Here is a 20,243-nt window from a genome sequence, read left to right on the forward strand (position 1 = left end):
TATTTTGCGTTTGCTTTAGAGTTTCTACGTACGTCATTCATAATACCCAATTACTCATTTTGCTTAGACTTACGTACTGCACTTCTGATGTTTATGAATCGTTCTACAAACACATGTTTACTATTATATTTACGTATTTGATATATAGGTAAACATTGCAAAATACAAGGTTTACTAGGGTATATAGAAGTGTCGTATGTAAACACGCTGATATCATCCGATAAGCGTTGAGGGAGTTGACAATATTTGATATGCACACAATTAATTTGATCTAGTTACAAACTACACTCCATCTCCGTTGATCAGCGTTAAAGTCAAAATTAACTTATAGGGATACTGTATCACGTTCACGTGATCGATTACGTCACTATTATACACTAGTATACGATACCCTTATATGTAGTAATATATATTCTATTACGTTTTTCTAACTTACAACTGGATTCAACCGGTTGACAATGAACATTTATATACATCCTACCATACCATGGCATGTACGTCTAACTGCAGTGGTACTTTTCACAAGGGTACTAACTTTGAGAGTACATACTTTTGTTTCTCCCTCACAAAGTCAGCGTCTAGGTGGACTGAGCTCGCACATTACACGTGCATCATTGTCTGAAGTTTTGATAAGCTGATAAAAACCGTGAAGGTAAGGTTGATAAATTCTAACCAGTTGATTAACATAACAGTGCTACTATGGTTTTTTTTAATATATCTATATTCATATTTGGTACGTCAGCTAAACGTTCCACAGAAAGATGGCGAGGCAACTGGTTTGGGCTTTGTCATTATCATGTAATCGGATGAGGTGTGTTGTTCGTTGCCTTTGAGTGTATGCTTCGTAAATATACGTGATGAAGAACGTTAAGCAAAATTCACCAATCAAGCAAATTTCAGTCGAATGTCACTATACATAAAACAATTATCATATGCGAAAGCAAAAAAAAACGAAACTGACTTTCTTCTTAAAGTAGCAAGTGTAGGTAAGACTTCTGTCCTATTTTTACGAAACCTAATCATTATTGGTATTAAGTGTGGCCTTTGTATATCCTTCAGTTCAGCTGACTTACCTTGATAGGAAATCATGTCGCCAATTATTTTAACATTACTTTAGATAGGACACGCATTTGCCTATAACAACAATTATCCAAATACACGCCAATCTTGTGTTGTAAAAAAGGATTGGTAGAGTAGAAAGAAAAAGTAACGTAGCGACTGTATCATTTATATAAAATACCTTATCGTCTCTTTAAAGCGATTAAAGCAATTTTCCCACTATATTGAACACTAAAAAGACAAGATAGTGCGTATTTTTAGTAATTTTCATGTAGAGTTTTCTCCTAATGCCTGTCGTTGCTTGATTACAATGGTGATATCTATCAGCGGCAGAGAGGCAAGATATTAACCTATATTCTATCGTTTTTCACATGGTACAATGTATGTAATTATATTAAAAAGTTATACTAAACTAATTCAAATGCATGTCAGATACTAACTCGGTACAAATCGAAACAAAATTTTACACCCAAAACTAGATATATATACATATATATGGTAGGTCTAATCCAACGCTAACGTTTAACATTTAATTTTTATTTTGTAGTGAATAGGAGAGGAACTGCTATAAAAAGATGACAGGGAAAGACAAAGCCCTCATATCTCAACGAAAACAACAGAATGGCCTCCATACCAGTAGTCACAACAACAACAATGCAAAGTGTCACGACAAGTCTGAGAAAGAGCCAGGTCATGAACTGGTAACTCCGATCGATCTGAAGAAAAACATGGGCCTTATAAGTGGGACAGCTCTTATCGTTGGGACAATGATAGGTATTAATAATGTTTAATAATAGCTGTAAAACAAGCTGTGAGTACTAATGATTATATTTCAAACACATGTTTATGCTCCCCTGACTAATTAAATATTATCAGTGTACACGTGAAATATAGGCTCGAAATATGCCAAATCATTCCGAACTCTTCCTAACATCGTCACGACAATCTCGTAGTTGTGAAACCAAGAGAAAATGACAACAATTTGTCGTAAACAAAACATGTGGTCGACCTCAGCAGACTTGATCTATAAAGAAAATAATGCTCTCACATTACAATATTTCATTTACACAATATTGAATCGCGGCATTATGTGTATTGGATGTTTCAAATACTCGCTCTGTGGACATATTCCAGCATGATTTGCTTATATTATTATATGCTTATTATTATAAGGAGAACGTAAACAGAAACATATGCGCTTACGCTAGTTACCTGGATCATCACGTGCAGGTCGTGTGGACGTGAGTCACGTAATACGATTCGGAATTCCGACAAAACCCGATGGTACTGATCATGGCGGTGATTGAAGGCACTTTATTCAAAACCAAGAATATATGATCCCTAGATTTCGGCTCTCTTATAGACCTACATATGCGATTTAGAAGATAAATCATCAAGTTACATGTCCATGTCCAAATATCAAATGTTTAAGCGACATATCAATCCAGTTAAATTAGCATGAAATATAACTTTAACATCACGTTTTCGGATATTTTGAAGAATACACTGTGAAACCCAACAAGTGAATATTTTTATAATATAATGTATTTGAGCCACATACGTTGTAATTGTCAGCTATAAACCTTTATCAACATAGGTCATTATTTTATATGCATTTTAATTACTAGAACAATGGTGGCCTTAGGAACCCACCCTGCTCAACCTAGCTTATGAACAATGATAAAACATTAACCAATTTGCGACATATCGACCTCCACGCGATCGTTTATTAGCCAATGAGAACATTGACAAGTCGTATCATATCTAATATTATTATAATAATTCAAATCAGTGATTCTTAATCCTTTACCATGTTCAGGGGCAATTTCGTGAACCTCATTTATACTGTAAACAGGTTTCCCCTGTTGTCTATTTCTAAGGGTCGGGGATTTTTGTGTCCCCTCGGGGTGTCTTAGAGGGTTCCGGATCCATCGGAATGAGTCTTGTAGTCTGGACTACATGTGGCCTGCTTTCCTTGTTTGGTAAGTACAAATGTTTTAGGAAAAAAACTATTCTATCTAGTATGCCGCTAGATTGATAGGATTGATAGATAGCTTCAATCAGTAAGATGGTAAGTTTTGATTTATGTTATTTTGACTCTATTACACACTTTCATATCGTTGCTTCTTATATATTATCTAGGCTGAGCATAATACATCTTAATATTAAACACTCGTATTCATCACACATACGTTGTTAACATGTGATGTCGTACTTAAACCATGTTGTGCCATCAAGAATCTTCGAAAATCAAATGTAGTTTTATGATTTCATAAGAAACTTGCCTCATCATGGCTAGGAGAGTAAAAAACTTTTTAACTCATTTAATAAAATCCCATATGAATTGAACAGTTATTTAAAGTTATATATATGTTCCATAACTGAATGCAAGGTTAGACATGCTTTTTGTTTTGTCTTAATGATAACCAAACAAACAAAATGTTTTGTCTTCAGCAATGGTCTGACCGCATGCACTCATTTCACTGCACTTTAGATGTACATATAATGATTTTGGTAGTATTGCCAAAAATCATTTTCAACTATTTGTACTTTTAAAATTAAACTGTATTGAAAGTATTTTTATTCTCAAAATGTTGGTAACATTTGGTGGTAAATAACAAAAAGTCCTTCTTGATTCGTGAGTGTGCATAATATAGCACATACAATATTAGTTTAACTAAACCATTCAAAGGCACATTTAATAATGCATTATGCCTTATAAATATTAGTTACAAGTTTGCAAATTAATGTTTAGATGGAAACATAGCTGTAACGGTCTAATGTACTCAGTTCATTGTACTGTAGTCGTAGTTAAATCATTCATGGTAGTACTGGCACAATTCATTTTGAGTTTTTATTTATCTTCGTACAATTTAAACTTATATATTTTAAGTATTGTTAAGTTGGTAACTTTTAGTGATGGATAACATGAAAAGTTCTCCTTGATGTGTCAGTATAAAAATAACGGCGCATATAAATGTAATATCCTATATATACCGCTCTTGTAGTCTGATGCCATTCTCTTAAGTTCTAGCTATCACAGGTATAACCCCAAATCAAAGGTTTTTAACTTTTATAATTCATATTTAATTCATGTAAGATATGCATGATAATTAAATGAAGAATGATGGCCCTAGAACACCGCTCCTGTGAATTCACCAATTGGGTAATGTGAATTATATGTATTATGCTTTAAAATTGCACACATTCATATCAGTAATATGTGCTTTGTTAAAACGACCACAGATTTACTCAAATTACATTATAAATGTGTTCAGTTAAAACGTCCTATCTATTTACATCTTCTTACAAAATAACAACATGTATCATCTCAACGTAAATTATACGCTGAAATGTAATTAGATTTAAGGATAGGTAAGCTTTATGTCCTTTCCGCTCTATTAATCCTTTATAGTAGCATTTTCCTCTTTTATAACAAACTGACATTTCCACACAAAAATTCCATATATACGGTCTTTTGCTTCTTTTATCGTATATCTGTTTGAGCTGTCATTGTCTGAGCATTTAGTTATTAGAATTATCACTTAAATTATTTCAAAATTTGACCTTGTTACCGTACCGTTATTTATTAAAGTGGTAATTTCCACTCCTTATTTGCGTTCAGTATTTGGGAATGACGCTTTATATTGGCTCACGAAATAAAATAATGACCAAATAGGTTGTGATTGACACTTAAGTTGTGTAGCAATATACAAGTATATATAACTTTAAAAGAAAGGCTTGCAATGACAATGATACACTTTGTAATCTCTTGAATACATTGCATAAGTTGCCAATATGATGTTAAACTATATAAAACCAAGCACAAGGCATACAAATTATGTCTTTAAATTTATTTCCTTCTATAGGAGCCCTTACATATGCAGAATTAGGCACCGTTATCCAGGAATCAGGAGGGGAACATGCCTACCTTAAGAGAACGTTTCTGCCAATGGGTTGGCTAGGGAGGCTGCCTGTGTTCATGTTTGATTGGCTGGGAGTGTTCGTCCTCCGTCCTTCTATGTTCGCCATCATGGCGCTGAGTCTAGGAACGTACGCTACACAACCATGGTACGGTCACTGCCAGGCTCCGGAACATGTCATCAAAATCGTCACTATTATGTCTATGGGTAAGGTCCGTATCTGTTTGTAAGGTCAGGCTGCATGCCATTTATTTGCTTATATCTACTTCAGTTTAAATGTTACATGGAATAGAGGACATAAGTTGTTTGTTATGTCCCTGTTATTCCGTGGCGTCTAGGCCAGATATTATACAGAGGCGGGGCCATATATCTCAGATTCGGGTTATTTTGACCCAACACGAGAACATCTAGAAGAAGGGATTGGGACAGAAAGAAAATCATTGTATCGTTTAGGGCGTAATAATTGTACCTGCTGCCTCTAAAATTAGCACCGTATTTTTTTGTTTTCTATCTAACTGACTTTTTCTGTCCAAACGTCCCTTGACAACATCTGAGTTCTGTCCCCTGGCCCTGACACGGCGTGGGTAGTATAATGTGATATGGTGGGTGTGCTCTTAGGCATCTCTGGTGATAATGGGCGAGAGTTCCTCTTTTCAAAGAGACACAATATAAACATCTCTCAGTCTTCCAAAACCATATGCACCTCAGATACATTACACGTCGCATACACGGTAGGTCGACTTAAAATTTAAGACCCTGGTTGTTGTTGATATGACGTTTATATAACCAACCAACCATCCATTTATGCACATATGTTGGATGAACACCATGGCAACTAGTGTAAACTGTCATTACAATTGAATCAAAGAATCATAAATATTTCAAACACAATTATTTATGAAAAATCGTACGAATGATATACTCCTTTCTGCCATTTGTGGTTTAATCTTATGCAGAGTAAATTTATTAAAAAAACTGAGTACAGATGCAAGTCATCATGTGGGGATGATATCGTATTGATAATAAATATTGGAGCAAATTAAAACTCAGATACGACTGACGCATTTGTAATTACAGAGCATTTCTATATTGTAAAATGTAACGATAATGCAAATGAACAAATAAAAAGGAGTAATAAGTAGACTGTTGTTATTCTGTACAAACATCGCAGAATATATAACAGTGCTAGATATAGACGTTCTATACAGGTATGATAATAAGTAACTCAATCATGTGTATACACCCTATTATTCACAGTTTAGATATAAACTTAGCTGGGGTATGGTTAGCTTAACAGAGAAACACTGAAACCAATGTGGCGATACTCTGGTATTTGCGTGGATTTGCTTAGAATTAAATACAGAAAACCACACTCCGCACGGCCCCGAGATGAGACGGTGTCAAGGAAGACTAAAGAAGGAAGAAAGAAGCGAAAATAATATATCTCAAATTAAGTTATCTTTTACGATCGATGTAATCAGGCCGACAGTGACAATGCGCACGCCCTAGCAAATGTATAAACGTAATTTTATTTTGCTAGGATATGATATCATTAGTTGTTTCCAAAAGGAATCATGGTTATGAAATATTAAGACTGTTTAAGAATTATTCTAGTGACTTAATTATAAAAATATAACACTAAAGTAGCGTAGCTCCATCCTTATATTGAACAACAGCGCAAGGTTCGTTGGAACAGAAAGGCCATATTGAACACGGCTTGTATGAACCTATTGATATCGTTTAAGTGGTCCTAAAACGATCTGATTCGCAAAAGGATGTTGATTAGTTGTCTGGATGTCAACTTCTATTATTTAGCCGCTGAAGTTAGAAAGTATTACCAGTATATTGGCATAGACATGGATAGATAATCTTGTTAGGTTCTGTAACTTCATCTTGAGCTATCAAAACAGTTTACTTAACTTCACATATTTGCTTTGGGAGATAGTTGGTCATCAAAAAAACACCACCCAAACACTTTACATACAATAATAACACAAATCGTTACACTAAATATAAAGTTTCGTTTCTTACAGAAATAGGACGCCATCACGTAATGTGGTCTGGTTCTACGACCCATAAATAAAAACCAGATATCCTCAGCTGTATCCCGGGTATCTATTATTGTCACAGCTGTGGGACATACTAACCTAGGTCCTAAACTTACAAACGTAACTCCATCATCCGTTTGTGCAATGGACTAAATGTACATTTAATCCAAGATGGTTCCATGAATATTTACTACTTTATTATCCTACTATGCATTGAAACATATACCAAAGTGAGTGATACGTGTATTTTGTCGTGTCCAATATCGTTGAGTAGTTTCGCATTGCACACTCAATAGCCGTACACAACATATACGGGGATGATAGGCTGCTGAGTAAAATTTTGATATCATTGTTAGTTTCTTCGACACTTTTGCTTATGTAAGTTTCAGTAAAGTTCGTTTCAGGTTTTGGAATGATATCAACATATAAGTACAAATAATCTTCTCATGTATGCGGCAAGAAACAAAAATAATTCAGCACCTAAATATAAGATAATCAAATTTACGTCCCAGAAATAGGAGAGTCTAGGGCGTAAGGATCTACTTTGTTAAAAGTTCTTAAATAGAAATCTTATAAACAAATGGTTTTTTTTTAATTTGGCAACCCAGCAAATATGTCTCATATAGTCAAACAAAACATCACAATAAAGGGAAAGTCGTAGATGTTTCACCACAATATATATATCCTAAAACTATCAGTTTTTAGCTGGCGGTGTTCTTTTTCATTGAAATTATTTACACCTACTTAACGCAACCAATTTTCGTCCCATAGGCGTGCTTGAAGACAGAAAAAAATCTAAGGATGAATTCTAAATCATTAAGAAATAAACGTTTAATCTCTAAACTCATATTGCATGCTGTTTTTCTGTCATCGACCGGATGTCGGATGATGTTATTTTACTAAATGTACAGGAATGCGCACTCTATGTCTATGTGTATTTCCCTTTTCAGCTGTGGTCGGTTGTTTAGAGCCTTGTTTTCATTATTCCAGCCCTTGCTGGTATCATTAATGCCATGAGTGTCAATGCAGCCCTGATGGTCCAGAATACACTGACAGCTACAAAACTACTGGCGGCAACTATAATTATTGTCGGAGGCATAATTAAAATCGCCCAAGGTAATACGAGGATAATGCTTTAATTTAATGTTTAGCTGTATGAGCTAGAATCTTATTCACCTTAATGGGCCGACCCTTCTCACTAGGACGAATATCCTGATATCGGTCCATGAAAAAGACACACTAATACTCCCATACAGCTCCATGTCTGTGTATTGTGTGGCATGTAATATTTTTGTAATGGGTTAAGACCTGTTGTTCCTCTTAAACTATCAAAAGATTTCTTCACACCACGAGGAGCCATATTGTTTGTAAAATGTAGCCTCTACAAACGTAGTATTTATCAAATACACATCACTACGCATTCATGAGAAAGTATCCCTTAATTCCATCAATCTATGCTCTGACGTTTAATATAAAGCCAAAAGAGCGACGCCTGTGACAAGGCCCAAATTGTGTCCTTTAGTTGAGTAGTCGCCCTTTAGAGGATGATTGGATTTTGTCCTAGTCCTTATGCCAGTAGCAAGGATAGGCCACCAGAAAATATAGATTTCTAATGATTGTCTACCTTTATGTAAATTATGTCTAACAATATAAAATAAAGAATATATGTAAACAAATCAATATCAATAAGCGCAAAATGAACCACTTAGTTCACCAGGACTAAATCAGATCCGATAGTCGAGTGTAATGCATTTGTCTTTGATCTGTAGGGAGCACAGAGTACCTAGGTGAAGGATTTGAAGATACAAAAGAAGATCTATCATTACTTGCGGTGTCGTTTTATAATGGACTTTGGGCTTATGATGGATGGTAAGGCATTTTCGATTTCTAAACGAATGCACTATTAATTGAAAAAATTATCATTGTTATATAAATTTATTTTGTCCTCAATTATAACTTATGAAAAATTATACTATACAGTGTTACTATATGTGAACATAAACAATGAGGAAGACTCCTTCGTCGGTTTTCTTTCTCAAAGACTAATGTGTCTGAACACCTGTGTTTGAAGAAGCACTTATTAATTAAACAGATCTGTTGTATTGTCATTATTCCGATGATATATTTCAAGTTTACCTTTTTGTATTGGTGTTAATACTATCATGATCTAGTATCTAGTTAAATGAAAACTATCATAAAGAGCTTTACAGTAAGTAGAGAATAGACATGCATAAAATGAAAAACGTTTATAAAAAAATGAAAAATTAGCAAAGAAAGGCAATAATAATTGTTACTTAAATCTCTAAAATGTCTTCAATAGAAACATAAATTGCTTAAGTCTTGCTGCAACACCAGTCGAAAATGATGGTTTTTTTTAAATGTTATAGAGGACCAATTGAAGCAAAATCGAATCATTTTTCTACAAAGAGTAATACAATCTCTTTTTTCAGGAACAATTTGAATTTAGCCACAGCCGAGTTGAAGAACCCGTCGGTGTAAGTATTATTGATACGGTCAACATTACCCACGAATTTTACAAAGTGAACAGTTCAGATCAATTGAGTCTGGGTTGTACTTTCGTTAGTCACACCTGTATCTCAATCTTCTGCCCTTCAGATAGGGCGTTAGAAGTATACTTGCTTCCATTATAAATTATCGTAAAAGGCGACTAAATTTTGCTTTTCTCTTCTTCCCTTGAGCGATCGCCTCTATGATGAAGGCTCTGGGCTCTGTTCCCTGGCCGAGACACACATGTGGTAGTTTCTGCTCCTGCATAGCTTCGCATAAAAGGAGTGGTGTGACAGATTTGCCTGTTGTCAGTATAATGTGGCCAGATCGGGTGTGTTGCTTGTTATCTACGGCGACATACTTAGTGAATTCTATAGACAATGCATACCAATATAAATCAATTGACATTTCAAAAGAGGACAAAAACACTTTTTGGAGGTAGCAATGTATAGAAAATGCATGTGATCTAAGTACAGGTGGTATAAAGGTCATCCGAACAGGACCCCTTATGGGATGTTGTCAGATCCTCTATTGGACGGAGTGGTTAGAAAGATCTTTATTTAAATCAGATTGACATGATGGCTCTGCAGGTAGGGCATTAGAATTGTACCTGCTGCCCCTATTGTGTGATCTTTAAAGGCGACTAAATTTAGGATCTTACCTTTCTCTCCTTCCTAACTGACTTTATTCTTCCTAAAGTCTCCCTAGACACCGCCTCACTTTTGGCCATTTGTTGAGCGCTTGCCCTTGGAATGTCGGCTCTTGGTTCTGTCCCCTGGCCGAGACACACCAAAGTCTATAAAGGTGGCTCTTGGTTCTGTCCCCTGGCCGAGACACACCAAAGTCTATAAAGGTGGTAGTTTCTGCTCCTGCTTAGCGCTCAGCATACTGGTTCGACTGGAACGACTGGTTCGCTCGTTGTCAGTATAATGTGACCGGGTTAGGTGTACCGCTTGGTGTCTTCGGCGGCATGCTTCAGTGATATAGCACTATAAAAACGACAAAAGTTCCACTATACAAGTAGACACAACACGAATATACCGAAGTTTCTCAAAACACGCACCACACACTACATACAGGCAATACACTGCATACATGTGAGGCCGTCCTTACATGGCCCTAGCTGTTCATAGGACGTTAATTGAATCAAACAAATAAAGATTGACATGAGATGCCCCTGACTATTAATAGAATATTAATCTAACAAAACAAATAATCTAAATCATTGTTTATGCAAAACTTGCCTCCGTTTTAGTGAGAAACAAATAAGGACTATTTCATTAACCGGTTGTAGATTTTCATTGTTGACATTCATATTAATATTAGTCAATCATGTAACAATGAATTTTGTTTTATCTGTCCATAAAGCAACTCGTGACATTATCGTTTGTAACGGTGCTTCTTATTGGCTGATACACAACGGCCAAATAATTTCATAAAAAAAGAGTCCCCCACTACATTTTGAAGACATTATTTATAGAAGATTGAATTATTACGATTAACTTGAATGAATGCTTTGGTTATGCAAATAACAAATAAGAGTACACTCAGACAACTCAGATTCTTGTGTTAAACAATTTATTTGAGTTAATCTCATACGTTGACTGCAGTTATTAAATTTAATTTCTTTATACATTTTATGTCGATTTAGAAACTTGCCACGATCGATTATGATTGGAATTCCGTTGACGACCATGGTGTACATCCTGGTCAACATTGGTTTCTTCTCTGTCATGTCTAAAGAAGAGGTCCTACAAGTAGACGCGGTGGCCGTGGTAAGATAATATATCGTATATACAAGACTAACATATCTTATATAAGGTAAGCATACCTTATACAAGGCTAGCATACCTTATACAAGACTAGCATACCTTATACAAACTAGCATACCTTATACAAGGCTAGCATACCTTATACAAGGCTAGCATACCTTATACAAGGCTAGCATACCTTATACAAGACTATTATACCTTATACAAGACTAGCATACCTTATACAAGACTAGCATACCTTATACAAGACTAGCATACCTTATACAAGACTAGCATACCTTATACAAGACTAGCATACCTTATACAAGACTAGCATACCTTATACAAGGCTAGCATACCTTATACAAGGCTAGCATACCTTATACAAGGCTAGCATACCTTATACAAGACTAGCATACCTTATACAAGACTAGCATACCTTATACAAGGCTAGCATACCTTATACAAGACTAGCATACCTTATACAAGACTAGCATACCTTATACAAGACTAGCATACCTTATACAAGACTAGCATACCTTATACAAGACTAGCATACCTTATACAAGACTAGCATACCTTATACAAGACTAGCATACCTTATACAAGACTAGCATACCTTTATACAGCAACTATAAACTAGCATACCTTATACAAGACTAGCATACCTTATACAAGACTAGCATACCTTATACAAGACTAGCATACCTTATACAAGACTAGCATACCTTATACAAGACTAGCATACCTTATATAAGACTGCAACATATACAAGACTAGCATACCTTATACAAGACTAGCATACCTTATACAAGACTAGCATACCTTATACAAGACTAGCATACCTTATACAAGACTAGCATACTTATACAAGGCTAGCATACCTTATACAAGACTAGCATACCTTATACAAGACTAGCATACCTTATACAAGGCTAGCATACCTTATACAAGGCTAGCATACCTTATACAAGACTAGCATACCTTATACAAGGACTAGCATACCTTATACAAGACTAGCATACCTTATACAAGACTAGCATACCTTATACAAGACTAGCATACCTTATACAAGACTAGCATACCTTATACAAGACTAGCTACCTTATACTATACCTTATACAAGACTAGCATACCTTATACAAGACTAGCATACCTTATACAAGACTAGCATACCTTATACAAGGCTAGCATACCTTATACAAGACTAGCATACCTTATACAAGACTAGCATACCTTATACAAGACTAGCATACCTTATACAAGACTAGCTAGCATACCTTATACAAGACTAGCATACCTTATACAAGACTAGCATACCTTATACAAGACTAGCTATACCTTATACAAGACTAGCATACCTTATACAAGACTAGCATACCTTATACAAGGCTAGCATACCTTATACAAGGCTAGCATACCTTATACAAGGCTAGCATACCTTATACAAGCTAGCATACCTTATACAAGACTAGCATACCTTATACAAGACTAGCATACCTTATACAAGACTAGCATACCTTATACAAGGCTAGCATACCTTATACAAGACTAGCATACCTTATACAAAGGCATACCTACTAGCATACCTTATACAAGGCTAGCATACCTTATACAAACTAGCATACCTTATACAAACTAGCATACCTTATACAACTAGCATACCTTATACAAGGCATAGCATACCTTATACAAGACTAGCATACCTTATACAAGGCTAGCATACCTTATACAAACTAGCATACCTTATACAAGACTATTATACCTTATACAAGACTAGCATACCTTATACAAGACTAGCATACCTTATACAAGGACTAATACATACCTTATACAAGACTAGCATACCTTATACAAGACAATATACCTAACCTTATACAAGACTACATACCTTATACAAGACTAGCATACCTTATACAAGACTAGCATACCTTATACAAGACTAGCATACCTTATACAAGACTAGCATACCTTATACAAGACTACCTTATACCTAGCATACCTATAACAGGCATACCTTATACAAGGATAGCATACCTTATACAAGACTAGCATACCTTATACAAGACTTAGCATACCTTATACAAGCTAGCATACCTTATACAAGAGCTAGCATACCTTATACAAGACTAGCATACCTTATACAAGACTAGCATACCTTATACAAGACTAGCATACCTTATACAAGACTAGCATACCTTATACAAGACTAGCATACCTTATACAAGACTAGCATACCTTATACAAGAGCTAGCATACCTTATACAAGACTAGCATACCTTATATACAAGATTAGCATACCTTATACAAGACTAGCATACCTTATACAAGACTAGCATACCTTATACAAGACTAGCATACCTTATACAAGCTAGCATACCTTATACAAGACTAGCATACCATATACAAGACTAGCATACCTTATACAAGGCTAGCATACCTTATACAAGACTAGCATACCTTATACAAGACTAGCATACCCTTATACAAGACTAGCATACCTTTATACAAGACTAGGCATACCTTATACAAGACTAGCATACTCTTATACAAGGACTAGCATACCTTATACAAGACTAGCATACCTTATAAATTACCTTATACAAGACTAGCATACCTTATACAAGGACTAGCATACCTTATACAAGACTAGCATACCTTATACAAGACTAGCATACCTTATACAAGACTAGCATACCTTATACAAGACTAGCATACCTTATACAAGGCTAGCATACCTTATACAACTAGCATACCTTATACAAGACTAGCATACCTTATACAAGACTAGCATACCTTATACAAGACTAGCATTACCTTATACAAGACTAGCATACCTTATACAAGGCTAGCATACCTTAAACAAGACTAGCATACCTTATACAAGACTAGCATACCTTATACAAGGCTAGCATACCTTATACAAGACTATACATACCTTATACAAAGATAGCATACCTTATACAATAACTAGCATACCTTACATAAGACTAGCATACCTTATACAAGACTAGCAACCTTATACTAGGACTAGCATACCTTATACAAGATGACTAGTATACCTATATAACAATACTATTATACCTTAATACAAGAGTTAGCATACCTTATACCAAACTATCATACCTTATACAAGACTAGCATACCATTCCAAGACTGACTAGACTAGGCTCCTATATACAAGATTGGCATACTAATACAAGACTAGCAACCTTATACAAAGGACTAGCATACCTTATTTTATACATTAGACTAGCATACCTTATACAAGACTAGCATACCTTATACAAGACTAGCATACCTTATACAAGACTAGCATACCTTATATACAAGACTAGCATTACCTTATACAATACACTAGCATACCTTATACAAGAACTAGGCATACCTTATACAAGACTAGCATACCTTATACAAGATAGGCATACCTTATACAAAAGCATGGCACCGCCTCACTTTTGGCCTTGGAGTTGAGCGTTCGCCCCTTTGAGGAAGGCTCTGGGTTCGGTCCCATGGCCGAGACACACCAAAGTCTATAACAATGGTAGTTTCTGCTCCTAGTTCGCCTGTTTTCAATATAATATGACCGGGTGGGGTGTATTACTTGGTGTCTTCGGCGGCTTGCTTCAGTGATATAACACTATAAAAAGGGCAACAGTTCCACTATACAAGAAGACACAAAACGAACATACCGCAGTCTCTCAAAACACGCACCTCGCACTTCACACACGCTACACACTGCATACATAGGAGGCCGTCCTTACATTACATGACCCTGGTTGGTAATAGGACGTTAAAATAATCAAACAAACAAACAAATCTTTATTGTATCATATTTACATTTTGCCACTGCGACTCCCATTACTCTAATGGTAATCGTGATCTGCATTATGAGCCAATAAATGCAGCCTAGACTTGGTGTAGTAATATCTGCATACATGGATATGAGCATTGTTTACTGATACCATGTTAGTCCGCGCAGGAAAATTGGCATTATAGTTGAATGAACCATTTTGGTTATGAAACTTATGATAAAACCTTTTAAATGTATTGATTATTGAAAGAAAACTGAAAAGCTATTGAAAAACATTGAAATTTTGTGATCTTTTCCATTTTTATAGGGACTATTTTTTATCACATTGAACTTCGCTGATGAGGTTAACTGACTGAAGCGGGAAATTAAAATGTTCACTCGCATCTAAATTATGTTTTACTTTGAATAAAAAGAAAGTAAAATGTAAATATAACAATTGAAGGAATGTTAGATTGCATTTATTGGAGAAATAAATGCAATCTTGTTGGCAGATAAATATTCATAGCGCCCTAACGGGCGCTATTCTATTTATCTGCCACCCAGATTGCATTTATATCTCCAATAAATGCAATCTAACAATCCTTTAATTGTTAATTAAATGCCGTTACCGATTAGGTATATATTTCACTGCTGGATGTTTTTGTATCCACTCTATCAGGTTGACGTATGTGGCTGCCAAGGAGAGCCATCTTCCGTACGTTCTCTCCTATATACATGTGTATAGAAAGACACCGCTACCTTCTCTGATATTTACAGTAAGTATATGTATACGGGAATCATATTAACAGTATACACACTATACGGCAGTAATGTGTAACATTCAAAAGGAAAAATTAACCCTACTAGAGCATGACCCATCAAAAATCTATGTACTTCTGTAAATAACACTGTTCAGTCAGTAGTACCACGATTAAGATATTTCTCTGTAGAGAGATTTGGCACTAATGGCATGTGCAATGACAATCCGCGTGGACATCTCGGCAATTCTCTGTAGATACTAATACAACTTACTTCAGTGTATATATACGTGTGTGAGTCTATAAGAGTTATGTCCCTTTATTTGTTTACCTCAAAATATTACTTTTCAATACTATAAAGATACTCAAGATATTTTATAAACATTTTCTCCACAAACTTTAGCTAATATTCGGTGAGAAAGTGTATAGTATTAGCCTGTTATCCGATCATATTGATTGTGCAATCATCAATATCAATGCAATTTGTTGAAATGAAATGAAAATATTCAACAAAATATTTTTTTTAAATAGTGAATGTAGGGAAGGGATATGGGAACCAAGATTTACACGTAATGCTTCAGCATTTATTTTTTAATTTATATTCCATTGCCATATCCACATAATCTAAGTTTAAATATATTTGACCTAAATAGAAATTTACAAATTCAGTATGTTTGAGGAAAACGATGTGCGTCATCCACGCAAATCACAGTAAAATCCGGTCAATGCTGTATTTATTTATTTTCAGACGATAATCGGAATCCTTCTTATCCTACCTGGGAACTTAAGCAGTCTTATAGAATTTTTCAGTTTTTCCGCTTGGATGTTTTACGGTCTAGCTGCGCTGGCGGCTATTATACTGCGGTTTACAGAGCCGGATTTACCCCGGCCCTACCGAGTCCCTCTCATTCTCCCGTCCATTGTTGTCATCGCCTCCATCTACCTGCTCGTCGCTCCAATCATCCAGAACCCCCGACTGGAATTTCTATATCCCATTATCTTCATGGCTTTTGGGTTTATTGCATACATCCCGTGTGTTCATTTTAAATACTCGCCTCGCTGGCTTGGTAAGTGTTGTAAGATTGAACAGAACATGTTATTTTTTAAATCAGGTTCGGATCGATCTTATTTTAGTTTTAATTAACAGTATTCTAACAGTTGAATCAAATGTGTAATGTTGCAAATACTAAAACTATGTAATTAAATGAAATGTGTATATGATTACAATCTCGAATTGTAACAGGATAGTCGTGTAAATAGAAACCTGTATATAATACAGCATTACGTCAGGTGGTTTTGTTCCTAGCAGTGATTTAACATGTACTTCATTCGTACAGTAAACAAAATATTTTGCATATATTCAAAATATTAATATATATTTTGAAATATTGTTACCCAGTATATTACTTGAGCATGAAAGTTAATTACAATATAACTGAGAGAGGGAAAAATACTAAACTTATTATCGTTTTGTTTCTTTTTCAGGTTGGTTTTCAGTATTTCTCCAGAAATTACTCGTCATATATCCAACAGACACTAATTAATGGTTCATTTGTATAATACATCTACACCGACATCAAGTATCCGATACTGATTTTTTTCAGTGTATTATAACATAATGCCATTTGGTGAATTTTTTGATAATTAGAACATCTAATGATATTTGATATTTGCAAATAGCTTTATCAATGAACAATATCAAGTTCCTATATTTATTCAATCAAAATAATATCAAGTTCCTATATTTATTCAATCAAAACATATTGCTAATATTTCAAATGATAGCCATACACCGATAATAACTGTACAAACCGTTACTATAGAATTGGAATGTAATCGTCTATTGACATGTTTAGCTAAGGTAATTACTATACGCATCGTTTGTTCCATTACATATACAACCTGTGCTTCTATAAAACACATTTATAGCATTTATTGATTTTATTGTCTTATATAGATATACAATTTAAAATCTGAATACATACATATATTTAAATAGATACAACACGTTTTGTCTATACTATATCTTAACTTGAATCTAGTAACATATGTAGTCATCTTTATTTGTAAATCCATATCTGTATCTATTAAAATAATTAACTTGTGACGTATGGGCTCGTCAGACATAAATGATACTATCCTTTAAATGATTTCATGTCAATAGTTCATTACACATTTTAGATTTTCTTGTATAAAAACTTGAATGTATTCAGCTTGTTTGGATGAATTCCACCTTTGCTTTCCTTTACTTTCCAAAACTTTAAGGAATTCCTTAACATAAGGTCTATATGAAAGCAGTATAGAACTTTAATCAATTTGGGTTTCCTCTACTTCTGAAATAATTTTCTTTGGAGAATTTTGAATAAAGAAATTCATTTAAGTATTAATGAAAGTGGAACCTGGTCTTCGTTTGAATGAGTTGACGCCAGGACAGTTACAAATCAGCTGTTTGTTTTGTGTACATTCCATGGATGTTAATTACTGAATGGCTATATGATGTTAAATTGTATATACAAAGTTTTGATATTCTAGTGTTCACTTTCTATATCACGATGTTTCTTTATAAATGACATATGTAGTAACGTTTTAGTTGCATATCCGTGATTGATGTCAACATATATATCCATTGTTATTATTCATTGAATTACAATATTGATAATATAAACGGAAGTTATGCAAAATGAGATGAATCTGCATGAAGAAACGAAACAGCCGGTTATTCGCAATTTTTTTTTCATTAATCAACATAGTCGATAGCGAGATACTTTGAAACTAATATTCATCGAATTGAATGGCGATATATGTATTTACGTTTTTGTCAATACAGTATAATACATAATCTGGCTTTGCATCAGTTATTTTTATAGTTTATTTTACATTAAATTTTATATCGATATCTCATACTGAAGTGTTGAAATGAAACACATCGTCGATTTTATCAGTGAGACAATGCAATCCTTTATTTCATTAATATACTATGATAATGAGGCATCGCGTCACACCCCGTGAATGTATTCTACTACTTTCAGCATCTTGATTGAAATGTAAAATACTACAACATATTTATTTGGCAAATTTTTCTCTATAAAGAAATATTCATATTTACCATCTTTTTTACATAATCTTGAACTACATTATCTAAAAACGTCAGTAAGCATTCTATTACTTTTTGTTACATTTCTCCTTTGTTGCGCATGCCATTATAACTTGTCTTTATTAATACATATCTAAAGGCAATTCCCTATACTAATACTTAAATATCTAACCATGTCAATAATCGGAATACGTAAAAGGTGAATATTTTGATGAGTCTATTCCATCGGTTATCTATAAATAACTACACAATAACTCGATTGTGGTCACTGTTAATGCTTTCATTACAACACGTATGTGATATAAAATTTATCAAACGAATTCAATACTTTGATATGCCTTTAGGCGAGAGGCATATAAATTGCTTAACGAGTTTGATAAGTTCCATATCACATAGTCACTAGCGTAAGATTCTATTTATCCCATAACTTGTACAAATAGAAATATAAGCAAAATTTAAAAATTTCGTCTCTATATAAAACAGTAGAAACTCCGGCTCGGATGTGACGTTACCGTCTACTGAGATGATCATGCGACGTCATATATACTATCATGATGTCAAAACGAATTGTGACGTCATAATTGTGTTAGTATACCTGTGTCTACGATATTTATGACATGGCTGGACGGGCAAATTATGTGATAAAACAGGACTTTATATTGACTTCCATATGACCATCTTAACAATGTGACACTTATATCACTAATGTAATGATAAAGAGATGATTGTGCAATAAATATATTCAAATGAAAAAGTGTTGAGCATGTATCCATATACATTATCACATAGCATTGTCGTAAACCTTTCTTATCACGTTGGATTCTTTATTTGTCCGTAAGCATATATTTTACCGACTTAAATGACCTACTTCAGTGAATGTTTGTCGACTGCGTGTTCTTTTTTCGCCTGTGACAAGAAGAATAACATACTTGACTACGTAAGATAACTATATACCTTATAAACATCACTTGATCCGTTATTTTTATGGTGTACAATGACCGATAACCTGAGACAAATATAAACACTAAGATCAATAAAAGTTTGGGAAAATGTTGTTATGTACCCGACACTTAATTGGAGGTATGCTTCCTCACTCGTGCTCGCACCTGTCCTCTTCTGTCCCATCAAAGTTTTATATATGGAGACGGAGTCGTTTGTGCCATACAGAGACTTCTAGTGTTAAACCTACACATGCCGAACATATCTAGATAAGAAAACCATTTAAACAGAACATAACTCTACACGATTGCCATTTAAACAGAACATAACTCTACACGATTGCCATATACACAATGTTTAATGTAAATTA

At 34.5% G+C, this 20,243-nt stretch overlaps 1 protein-coding gene and 1 long non-coding RNA gene across 2 annotated transcripts; both read left to right on the forward strand.

Moving 5' to 3' along the window:
• The first annotated feature begins 427 nt into the window (after positions 1-427).
• On the forward strand, positions 428-11,322 carry LOC138316687 (b(0,+)-type amino acid transporter 1-like). Its single transcript, XM_069258352.1, has 8 exons — positions 428-652; positions 1,607-1,833; positions 2,940-3,041; positions 4,929-5,189; positions 8,021-8,146; positions 8,800-8,899; positions 9,481-9,525; positions 11,190-11,322. The coding sequence occupies exons 2-8, from the start codon at positions 1,635-1,637 to the stop codon at positions 11,320-11,322; spliced, it is 966 nt and encodes a 321-aa protein (XP_069114453.1). The 5' UTR covers positions 428-652; positions 1,607-1,634.
• A 4,417-nt stretch (positions 11,323-15,739) lies between these two features.
• LOC138315797 (uncharacterized) lies at positions 15,740-17,482 on the forward strand. Its single transcript, XR_011207525.1, has 3 exons — positions 15,740-15,858; positions 16,589-16,907; positions 17,326-17,482. It is a non-coding gene; the product is annotated as an uncharacterized lncRNA (long non-coding RNA).
• Positions 17,483-20,243: the final 2,761 nt, after the last annotated feature.

The sequence above is a fragment of the Argopecten irradians genome, chromosome 2 (assembly GCF_041381155.1).
Source record: "Argopecten irradians isolate NY chromosome 2, Ai_NY, whole genome shotgun sequence".
NCBI lineage: Eukaryota > Metazoa > Mollusca > Bivalvia > Pectinida > Pectinidae > Argopecten > Argopecten irradians.